The sequence below is a fragment of the Pecten maximus genome, chromosome 1, assembly GCF_902652985.1.
Source record: "Pecten maximus chromosome 1, xPecMax1.1, whole genome shotgun sequence".
NCBI classification, from domain to species: domain Eukaryota; kingdom Metazoa; phylum Mollusca; class Bivalvia; order Pectinida; family Pectinidae; genus Pecten; species Pecten maximus.
Window position 1 is genome coordinate 43,897,635 of NC_047015.1, and position 12,436 is coordinate 43,910,070.

Below are 12,436 nucleotides of genomic sequence, written 5' to 3' on the forward strand. Positions count from 1 at the left end.
TACCTAACATGCCTCGATTTCAACGGTTGTAAATTTTGATTAATGAAATATATTCATCATTGTTTTCTTTTACAGCCATGCGTGTGTATTTATAGTATTACAATTTGTGACTGTACTGATAGCGCATTACTAAATATAGATTTGTTATCATCCTTTCCAGGTGGTTCCAGGGATTTGACTGGGACGGTTTAAACAATAGAAAAATTCTGCCATCTATCATTCCAAAGGTATGCTTTGTCCCCCTACACGAGCTCCTATCCTCCGTTGTGAACAAACTTAATATAATACCCTAACGCAATAAAATACCAAAACATTCAGGAATGAGATTTTGTTCATGAAGATTGAATAATTTTTATTTGAAGTACATTTCATGAAATGAAATATTTTCTTTTAAACCAAACAGTAAATTTGTAGCAAGAAGAACTATATATAAATTAAAATTTCATGAGATTTTTGTTTGTTACAAATGTAGATAATTGACATTCGTCCAAATAGGGTATACTCCCGAATTGGGCGTATCTAACATGTTTGATTTAAAACAGTTTTAACAATGTAACGTTCAGGTACGGAGTCCAACAGATAGTAGCAATTTTGACAGCTATCCTAAAAGTATGGAGGTACCTCCAGACGAGTTGTCAGGATGGGATTTCGACTTTTAGTAGGAGGTAAGTATCCAGGTATGAAAAGGTACAATTTGTATGATTATATACATATAAGTAAAATATGAATTAATCTCATAATTATGTAGTGTAATAAGAACTATTTGCTTCAATTGAATGTTTTAATTGACGTTAAGTGACTCAAATTGTAAAGGATTTGTAGAAATGATATACAAGATAAAAACACATTTCAATACAGAATCGAGCGTTCGATTCAGTAGAGCCAAACATGCAATGAACTGTATCATACCGATGTATCGTCTTCCAGGATACGTCAGTGATGCTAAAGGCCTAAAGTGCTGATAATTGGGAGGCGAAACTAGAATAGGTCAAAATGTAACCCTTCTTAATTTTATCACATAATAACTCTTTATTATTTAATTATTATAGTTTAAATGTTACTTTTAACACCGAAACATATGTTTACTTTATTACCCACCCATTCCATATACCAGTACTATCCGTGGTTATCCACTTATAATTAGTACCTTGTGTTGTTTCTGTTCTATTACACATGTTGAGCAAAGAGGCTATCAATTGTTATCAAACTGTAACATGTCTCTGGAGATCCGAAGAACTTGCAATAAGAAAGTTTTCATACTCCATGAAGCGATTAACTCAATATCTTCAGTCAACAATCCCCATATACATTGTTGACATCATTGTAGATATGGAGTCTAACCTAACTTAGGTAACCCACGATGCGTTATATAGTTTGTTACATAGCATTTACAATAATGTTACACTTCCGGATATTTTAAACATTTCAAATCGTATGTCCATGTCATCTTTCTGTTGAAACTGTCAGCGTTGTTTATATATATATATATAAGTTGCGGCCTTCTAGGACTCGCCGGTTTTTGACGCGGCCAAGGACACGCGAAATCTAGGAGTGAGCATTAGCCTCAGCATCAAATTAGATAATTTTTTAGTTTGGATTTCAAAAGAACGTCAAGCAGATATACATGTTTTCTTTCGGTATTTCTATACTTTTGGCCCCAAACATCACTGTCGAGTCCTTGAAAGACGAAACAAGTTCAAGCTGTGGTTCAGGATTGAATAGTCAGTGTATAACTGGAATATATTTATGTAATGAAACATACTGATCAAGTTAGTGATTATTTATTTCTATTATCTCCCTTGTTTGTATACTGGTATAATGATCCTTTATCTTATTCACTTTCAGATGTCAGTGAAGCCGGATTTGCCAAAACATCATTTACTCTCTCAAAATCAAGTTAGACGTAGAACCGTTCAGTTCGATATTGATTCAGTTTTACAACTATTTAAGTCTGTTATTGAACCAGCTTTAATAGTGGTCCAAATTTCTTCTGAACTTGTTGAGTAGACATTCAGTTCTTTCTGAATTGTTTCATTCCTAGGAAAGGTTATGTTGTTTACGTTTATATTTTTATGATTGATATACGGTTTAAGATAATACATGTACTCCATTTGTATGTATGCTCCACTAGAAAGGGTTCATAACGGCCAGAGTTTAAACACATACTGACTGTGTTTACGTCTAGCCATCGAATAAGGTCAACTATCGTTTATGTACATGAATTTGAGTTAAACGCCAATAACGTTTAACATACAACATATACAGTCCAATTGAAAGTAAACATGTAATTGGTTGTCAAGAGAAATTTAGTAGTGAAGCATTAAACAATAAGATTGTTTAGCTGAAATTTGAATCTCAAGAAAATCATTTCCATTTCATTTACCGTGTTTGGATAACATACCATGACACAAAGTTGTGATATCCATTTAGAAATGTATCATTATTCACGGAATGTCGGTCAGGTGGACAGTTTCGACCTTAAACATGTTCTTCTTTTTCTGATACTAGTATTAGAATCGAACGGTGACCTATTTGCAGTGACTTCGCTCTCATATTGGCACAATGAGTTATAACGGCAGAATGAACCAGATTTTTGAAAACAAGTATGCAATTTAACATCATATCGAACTCATGATGTTCAAAACAAAAAATACAATTTGAGACAAGTCAACATTATATTTTTTAATTTGTGTGACTCTACTATTTATTGGCTTAAATCATCGAATGTATACAGGCATTACATTACCCCTTCATTCTGTCGATTAAATAAGGGGAAATGTTTTTGAATAAATACTCGTTAAGATAAATAGTAACAATTAGATGTAGTTCGTTAGAATCACGTCGCCGATTGATTTATACATACGTACGTGACTGTATATAACTTCTACTGATGCAGAAGTAAATATAATCGATTAATATATCATAGCAGCTGTGAGAATGATTTCAGCGTATATTGTATCACAAGATAGATTTACTGAATATTGCTAATTGGAGTCCTGTATTTTATACTATCAGTAAGAATGCTCGTCCATAGAGAAATAGCAATACTGCCAATATATTGTATGTATGCAAACGACTAATTGGGTGGCTTGTGTTCAAAACGGATAATCGATAGTCTGTGTGTGTATATTATAAGGACTGGAAGTTATAAACTGTATGTGGGCATTTACATCATAAAATGATATCGTAATATCCCTTGTACTAATCACATTTTAAAATCGTTTCTTTTTTTGAAACAATGATTATATCATTATCATAGTATATAATTGATTAGATCATTATTAAGTTCTGTTCTGTCCATTGATCATTTAGTTTTAATGTTTAACATTTGTTTATTAGAGGGAACCGCTGAAACTTCTCATATAACGCTTTGATAACAAATATTTGATTTTAAACAAAGCTATTTTTACGCTGGAACAGAGGTTTTGACTTGCGTACATTTCTTTGTGAATGGAAATATAGGAGTACTGTCCATCCGGAAGTTGATTTCATGTCCGTACCTGCTTATTGATTTCATTCAGAGTCCATAGCAATTAATTAATGAGAAATGGGTGTGGTATTGTCATAACGTATTCCATATCGATTTACGCTGTTTTTCACCGCTATTAATTCCTCCATCTAGTTATTATGAGTGGTCCGGACAAGGAAAGATCACAGAGGTCATGGAATGTCACCTAGTTAAAACCTGGGTAAATATATAGAATCATAGAGGAATCTCGCTTAAATTGTTCCCGGTTCAATTTACAGTAATTCAATGACAGTAAATGTATAAAATCCTAGTGTATCGGTCTTCATTAATAATCATGTATCAGTAAATACCTGGTAAAATGTATAAGATCTTAGGTGTATCTGACTTAGTTAATAAGCGTATCTCACTTAATACCTGTAAATTGATTAATAAGCGTGTTGTATAGCTATACCGGGTAAACTGTTAAGAATCATAGGTATATCTCCCTTAAATAATACCCGGTTTTACAATCATTTAATGAATGCCTGAACATCTAACTAGTAACTGTCTTCATTAATACCTGGTAAATAGATAACATAATAGTTTTAACTAACTTAGTGAATACTACTTACTTGATCGATAAATAGATGCAACTCGTGTTTTTTCGCTCTAGTAGGCTCTAAAAGCGCCATGTATTTACGTTCACTCTAGAGAAAAAGCATTTCAGTCTAAAAGTGTATATTATTGCTGATACAACATTTCCTTGTGCAAATCTACAAAATAGTTTAAACTAAACTTTTTAATCACTTATTAAACAAGTTTTGTATCATAGTTTAAATAATTTCTGGTGTAAAATTTGAATAATTTAGTTAAAATACCTCATAATAATATTTCAACATTTAACATAATTGAGCTCTAAAAGAAAATGCACTTAAATAACATCTTCACTAAAATGCAATTCTTGATATATACATATTTTATTGTTGTTTTTTTTTATTGTTATTATTATTTTATGATATTTTATTTTGTGTATTATGTAATATAACATGTATTACGTTTGTAGCTGTGGTTACTCGGAAAATAGTTAGCCAGTTAAGCTTTGTAAAATATCAAATGTGGTCAGTTATATGTATATAATGGAGAAATTTATTCCTCTTAAAAAAGTTCATGTTTCGTGTAATGAAGGATTTGTTAATCATTTTATTTGTTTTAAATGGTATATCGGTATGTGCTGGGATACTAAAAATTTGATGTCCAATGTAACTGATTGTGATGTGCTTTTACTTTTCATAAATTGCATGATTAATATTTGTGTGGATAGCCAAGTGGGTTCAGCCTTGAATATCCTGCACACAATGGGTTTTTTTTTTTTTTTGTCTTTTAGGGTAAATTTGGTAAATGTTTTCTTCCTGCTTCATTGTTTTTCAAAAAGAACCAAATCAGGTGTATCGGGGTTTTTTTTTCCTTCTAAATTATATGTTAGCAGTCAAAATGTAAGAATCTCATGATACCCTTTTTTCTTCTGATTATATGCATTACTATTCAGCAGATGTGGTTATTAACAATGTTTGATATCAATATATAATTATCTATAGCATACTGTCAACTGTCAATGAATAAATGTCCATTGACATACTATTGAACATGATTATGTATCAATGTAAAAATATGCTGTATCATGCCGTCTATTTTATATATCTACAAGATTTTAATGCACAACCTTGATTCTACAAGCAATGACATACAATTGAAATGTCAACACGGGGCTATAATTAGAATGGGCGCGCTCTATTCAGTTATCCTAACCCTTTGATCTAGCGGATGCCTAATGAGTGTCAGTCGAGCAGGTACTTCGCACATAATTTCCCTTTTTGTATATTCGGACGACTTCTGTTCTTATCCTTTGGGTTTCCGATCTAGGTCTTTCAGTAAAGAGTTAAACATAATGAATAGATTTCAGATAAATAGAATTAAAATGTCTAATCATTTAGTTTAGATATATAGCTATACTGGTAACAAATCAGCGATGTCGGAGCATGCATATTGCGTCTTTGATACCTATACACTTTAAACAATACGTTCCTAAATAAATGTGGGTCTGATATTTAACTGATGATGTAAAGAGACAGTATTTAAGAGAGAAGACGATTATATTAGGTGAATCGTTATATTCACTGTTGGTTTTTCACATAATGCAACGAAGATAGATGATTTTGTACTGTTTTTCTCTTTTCAACACATGTTTTATTATGATACTCGAAATGATTGAGCTTAGATACCTTTCGTTAGTACATTAGGCTGTTAAACGTTATAATAGGACCAGGTATTTCAACTGGGATTAGGCTCTTTTCACAGGAAAAGTTATCGTTATATGAATTTGATAAATAAGATGAACATGATATTTGATAAACAAATCTTATTTGAATATTTGAGATTGAATATGTTCGAAAGTTGTTTCGTTGTATCTTTTGTTTGCTAAGTAAAATAGAAATGTATTTTTCTGTTATCAATATAATTATATGTAATCGCTATTTCTATGAAGGTGCTAAACGTTCTCTCTTAAATGCTGTTATAGGTTTTAATTCGTTTTTATGTTTGCATATTCCATTTAGAGACTTATCAGAACAAAATGGTTTCCAGATAGTTTTGAAACTTGCCAAAAACATCAGAAGAAATGTAGGCAAGCACATATATATGATGATTTTATTGTTGCATATTGATATTCTAGTCAATAGTTTGAAAGGTAATCTCACTTTGAAAGGACAATATCCAAGACATCTATATTAATTATGAACATTATACTACATGAATCATTCATTTTTAGCATGACTGTCAATGCAACCGACAGTAAAGATGAAAGAGAACAGTTGAAAAAATGTATAACTTTACCTGGAATCAACACATATATCACTACACTATATCTTGTTTACCGAAAGACATTTTAATAATGTTGTTTTATCGCGCGAGTGTATCCGAGTAATAGTACGTCACATGGAGCGTGCGTGGTCTTGGCAAAAGTAATCAGCATTTCTATGCGAAATCACATTGGCGTCAGAAACAGGCAATAATGATCATTGCCTTGTTGTTAATGACAGAAACATGTCTGATGGTTTATTTTAAAGTATTTTTCGACATGACGAAGAAATAAATTCACTATAAAAATTTCGATAAAGCGCCGTTTCTTTCTGTGACGTTTTTAAGATGTGCCAGGGTTATTAAATTTAATCACAAAAATGTATCATTCAGGTTGAGATGTGGAGATATACAATAAAAATGATTGTGTCTTATGTTGAAGCGATATAGAGTGCGTGGAACGTGCGTTTATGCAATTATAGATAAGGTAGGTTAGTCATTTTACTCGAGTTTTATCCATGTGATATAAGTATACATACATAAATAGTACATGGTTATATATAAGGTATAAATAGGTATATATAAAGTGTATACATAACTATACTTATTGTTCATATATAACTTTATATAATATTTAAATAAGGGATGTATACAGTAAATGGCTGTATATCAACTTTATATAAATATTATATTAATATACTTTTATATAAGGTGTATATATTGGATATATATAACCATATATAGAGTATATATAACTTTATGTATGGTATATATAACTATATATATATACATTTATAAAGCATCAATCGGAATATCATTTAATGTCATGACTTTCACTTTACTCGTTGTCGTTGGTTCAACTAGCATATAGTATGTTGACGATACATTGTTTATTTTTGTATAAATTGAATTATGATAACTGATTCAAAAGTGCGCTCTTCCAAACGAGCAATTGAATAAAATATTTGCCAAACATTCGTCCGTTTTTCTGTCCTTAATTATTACACTTCACAGTAATAATCCTAAATCAAAGAAATCTTGATCGGTACGACATTACCATACAATCTCACATTCATTGCTAATAAATTCATGCTATAGAAATGCCGAAAATGGAGACGAGGATATGTTCTTAATCCTAAATCAAAGAAATCTTGATCGGTACGACATTACCATACAATCTCACATTCATTGCTAATAAATTCATGCTATAGAAATGCCGAGACGAGGATATGTTCTTTCACTGGAATTGGAGCTTCCTTCTGTCTTTAGATTTAAGTTTGCCCGAATTAACGTATGGGACTTGGTGCACGTGATTAGCACCTAATGGTTTGTGTTCGCGATCGCATTTTCATTTCTTGGGAGTTATGTCCCATTATTGAGTTGTGTATTAAGAAATTAACAAATTTGGTGTTCGTGATGCACGATCCATACGATTACGATTTTTGTTAGGGGGTAATGTCATGTAATAGAAATTGACACGCAAAATGAGCAAATTGTAATATATATCATTATGAATCTTTTTTAATTGTTCGCCAGGGAATAATAAAGAAAATAATTCAAATACAAAAGAAACATATATTTGTATGTAACATGCAAATACGCCATGGTATATTACAAAAGAATGTGAAATGAATGTTCCGAAATAAACTTTAGCATTTTTCCCTTTAACAGATTTTATAACATACACACTGTAGTGCCTTAGTGTAGCGGGGATTCAATTTCCAGAACAAACTTTAGCTCTATGACCCGCCTCCGATATTGCAGACGGCACATTAAAGCTGATATGGTGGACATATGACGATGCTATCTGTGTTGTGGCCTTGTTTTTTTTTACTCAGGATTGGACATAGATGTATTAGCATACACCATGTCCCTGAATATATCACTTATAATTGTTAGGGGATTAAGACCTAATTAATAGCTATAAGGATATAATGTGTGATATATTTGAGAATGATACTGTCTTTAAGTGGAGTTGTTACGAAATTGCTTAATAGTGTTTAATCAAGCACAATCCATCAACAAAGATGAAAGAATGCTAATAAGAAGTAGAGCGATCAATTTCCATTTTAAGAATGTGGTTACTGTTGCTATGGTCATGAATCTTTGTGTTTCTGTTCAGTGACCGATTTCTTTTGTTTTAGAAACTATATTCGATTTTCTGTCACGAATTTCATATCACCCCAAGCTGAAAACACGACACAAACAGTAAACACCATTTATGTACAAAATGAATAAATATCAAAAGCATATAACCATGACATATGCAACCGTACAAAAGCTAAATGAGGGTTGTCAATACCTGTCACATGAAGACTGCTGTAAAACGCTAACAGCCCTTAGCGAGTCTCCCTCACCAATCGAATGTCAGTATGTCCAGTTATACTTCAATCTAATTCACTTGATGTATTACTTCGACGACAACAGTTCCTTATCAAGAGACATGCGCACACGTCTTATGCTAATTAAAGAGTGTACTACAATCAATACTCCTGAACGACCATAGTAATAAGGGGTGTGTCATCATCTATAAGTTAAATATATACAGGACGGTATTTAACGAGCTCTAGTGTATACCTATCATTATGATCTTAGTTATAGATAGATAATAAGATATTGTCCAATGTCAGGGGGTTGTACTAAAGACACACAAGAAGTTACTACCTTTTAAAACGAATGAAGAGTTAGATACAGTAGAATCAAAAGGACCAAACAAAGACTCGGAATAGATAAAAAAAAGAAATGCCGAAATCTGAATGGAGAGGTGCAAAAGACCCAAAATATTTAATAAATGAGTATTTCCTATGAATTTCATAATTTACGATAATGAATTTAAAAAAAAACAAACAAACAAACTTTGAGTGCACATGCGCATGTATATGCTGAGCCGTTTCACTACCTTAGCTTAACAATAGGAAGATATTTACAACTTAACAAGAATTCTTTAATTCTATTTCAGGATGGTGTTATCAGTACATATTTTGAATATATATACATATACATGCATGATCGATATGAACATGGGTCCAACCAGTGATCGTGTTGGAATTTTAGCAAATACAACTCTTGAAAATAGATTACATGGTGTTTTCGCGACAAGGTGAAGTATAGAAACGATCTTTCTTAAACAGTACCTCGTGAAGACAATCATCTTGGAACATTCTTGTGAACTCGATATCGATTCGTCGACGTCGCCCTGCTTTTATAAAGACGCTTTGTGAGCCCAACCCATACTGGTGGGAATAAACAATATCTCCGCCGTGTACTCCGAGTCTAAGGCGTCCTGTGCAAAATTGTCTTCCTTCATACAGTTGAACCATTCCAGCCTACTCTCGTTGTTCCAGTTGTAGTAACCACTGTTGATCTTGCAGTTTGTCAAGAGACGCTCTTTTGAAGTGACTTCCCTTCCGATAGGTTCAGGGCAGTGCATGTGATGAAAATTGTACATCTCTCTGACCTGACTGCACTGAATAGGATGTAGAGTCTTCGTCCAATGATCATCTAGCGGTCCGTTATTGCATAAAGCTGACTGTAGTTGGTGATGAACATTCCCCCCTGTCATAAATTGACGAAGAGCTTTGGCTACCATTTTCCTGTCAACTGTAAATACGACTTCCACTTCGGTTGAATTCCAAGCTTTTTCATACGTTTGTCCCAACAACCTAAATGCCTCAGAGCATTTTTGGAATGTACACTTATCTTCGAAAACATTCGTCTGATGTAAGAAGTCGGCGGTGCTTGTGAAACAGTCCCCAATGAGTTTGCATCGATTGCAGTGCATAATGATATGCTGTGGAGGAAATTTGTCAATGTGTTCCGGAAGTAGGAGGTTCAATCCATTCGTAACGTTACACAATGTCTGTTTGGAATAGCTACATGACAAGAATTGAAGGATGTCTTGTACACAGGACATGACGTTGGGTGGCGACCCTAAACAGACCATACAGTGATGCAGCACTGCTGTTTTCAGCTTATATGTTGTGGGTACTCCTGTAGTTAATGGGAAACTAGAGTATAAGCATTCATTTATAAATTTCATAATCATATACGCATAGCGATGATAGACATGGGTCTCTCTAAGGATTCTGATTTCGCGGACACAGTTGGAAATTTTCCAACACAGTTCATGTGTTTTCTTGTTGCATCCCTTCCCTACCAGGAAGCAATGGTGTTCCAAATCTTCAGTGGTTTCCATGTTTTCATGTTGCATAGAGGATAGGAATTTACTCCCAAGTTCTGATTTTCTTTGTATTAATTCAATTGCTGGAACAAAATCTATCAAAACGATGACTGGTTTTTCATTTCGAACTCCAGATTGTGGTGTCAATTTGTTTGTGTTGCTTGTCCACTCAAAAACAAGACTACATCCATGGAAATATGGCGAACCAGTGGTAGTTCCAGTGGCCAACCTCAGGACCCCCGTCTCCTTGGTTACTTTGCAGCAAGTGCATTCTTCGGAGTACTGTATCATTTTATATAATGTTCCATGGGAGAATATCTTGCAGCAGTTACTACTATCGACAATATTTATAGCGGTATCAAACCGGTAGCAGTTACACAATGCACTTACGGATTTCAACAGGTCAAAATTGAAAGCAAATGCTAGTCTTCCTTGATTCAGTGCATTCAGTTTCCCTAACGATTTGAATTTATTACAATATTTGTCCATGTGTCTTTGGTGGTCTAGTATAAGCATGAAGCCAGAACAACCGTCTTCCAGTGTAAACTTTGGCGGATACTTAAGATGTGCTAGATAATCAAATTCGATAATATAATGACCGTCATCCGAACGCCTCCAGTTCCTTGTTTCCTCCGCCATGCTCCCACAAGCTACTATGCGGGAAACGTCAAAGAATGGATGCGTCTTTCTCAAACTTCCAGCTAAATTATTGAGTAATGTTTCTACTGCATTCTTCATTTCGAAAATTTCTTGGCTTTTGAAGTCTACGAATAAATTGTATTGTATTTCCGAAACAAAACGCTCCATGATATCTGAAAGCATGTACAAAATTGATTAATTTAATGAAATAGTTATAGATGCACCCCTGTAAAACTTTAAACTCATTCTGTGCTAAAAAAAAAAGAAAGGAAAAGAAAAAACATGTTATGGTTGAAGAATTTGTTTAAATTGGATCGATTGTCCTCCCGTTTAGATTTTACGCATAATTACATGATACCTTTAAATAAGCTCATATGCAGTACAGGTTCATTATACACAGTGACGCCATTCACTAGGCCTATTGTCATTCAGTAACTTAACGCTAGGTCGATACTGCAGGCTCAAAATAGAAATGTAGTGAGCCATTACGTAGAGGGATTTCTAGTACGAACCATATTAATTAACTAGTTTTACTAGATATGGCCTGTTTCTCGGACACATCATCGATAACAATTTTTGCCTTGTTTTTAATTGGCATATCATAATGGAAAGATTAATATACCAACATGTGTACATATGTTTCCAACTCCAACTACAACGTTACAATATACAGGCATTAGCAATGGTGTAAACATATATATGGGATAATATGGTTGCTACTGAACTGTATACGGCTCCCAGCATTGAGCAAGATAATGCAGTTAAGTAGACCCTGAAACCCCGATGCTTACCTGAATCTCCAGACAAAAGATCTTCTTAAATGAATATAACCCTATGCTAAACTTAACGACGAAATTCACATCACATACAGATATATACTTTTCGGTACCGTAATCTACCTAAAGAAACACACTTCCGGTGTTGTGGAATCTCGATTTTGTCACTTATTTTTATTTGGCAAATACACTTGTGCACATAACATCACGCGAAACCAGTTATTTAGTTTGTAAATAAATGATATCCGTCCTAAATATATAATATATATAATTCCGTCCACAAAAAAACAGTGATTGCATGAGTCAGTACATACAAGTATATATATATTCACGTTCTTATTCTGTGGGATATCGCATATGTTTTCATAATCAAGAACTCTTTTGTTACTGTACAACTTCAGATCTAAGCGCTGAAGTTCGTCTAGTTTCACATGACACGAAATTGATAAATAAGAGGTTATATATATATGAAGCTCTCGTATAGCATTTTATATAGGTGTGAACCTCTTAATATGAAAAATATTCCTGTGATGAAAATTC

General features: G+C 33.3%; 2 protein-coding genes across 5 annotated transcripts in view; one reads left to right on the forward strand and one right to left on the reverse strand.

Moving 5' to 3' along the window:
* Positions 1 to 7,278, forward strand: part of LOC117334498 (cGMP-dependent protein kinase 1-like) — a 112,535-nt gene extending 105,257 nt beyond the window's left edge. For all 4 annotated transcript variants that reach the window (XM_033894167.1, XM_033894158.1, XM_033894185.1 and 1 more), the window contains 3 exons: positions 161 to 227; positions 564 to 665; positions 1,846 to 7,278. In XM_033894167.1, the coding sequence (XP_033750058.1) occupies positions 161 to 227; positions 564 to 659 (163 nt within the window). In that variant the 3' untranslated portion in view covers positions 660 to 665; positions 1,846 to 7,278. The remainder of the gene's footprint in view (positions 1 to 160; positions 228 to 563; positions 666 to 1,845) is intronic.
* On the reverse strand, positions 4,809 to 12,005 carry LOC117334518. The gene is made up of 2 exons (XM_033894197.1): positions 11,912 to 12,005; positions 4,809 to 11,293 (listed from the first exon to the last, which is right to left on the reverse strand). Exon 2 carries the CDS (start codon positions 11,286 to 11,288, stop codon positions 9,504 to 9,506), a length of 1,785 nt encoding a protein of 594 aa, XP_033750088.1. The 5' UTR covers positions 11,289 to 11,293; positions 11,912 to 12,005; the 3' UTR covers positions 4,809 to 9,503.
* Between the last annotated feature and the right edge of the window lie 431 nt (positions 12,006 to 12,436).

Excerpts from the sequence above, each read along its gene's own strand:
- LOC117334518 (XM_033894197.1), bottom strand. The coding sequence starts at position 11,288 with ATGGAGCGTTTTGTTTCGGAAATACAATACAATTTATTCGTAGACTTC.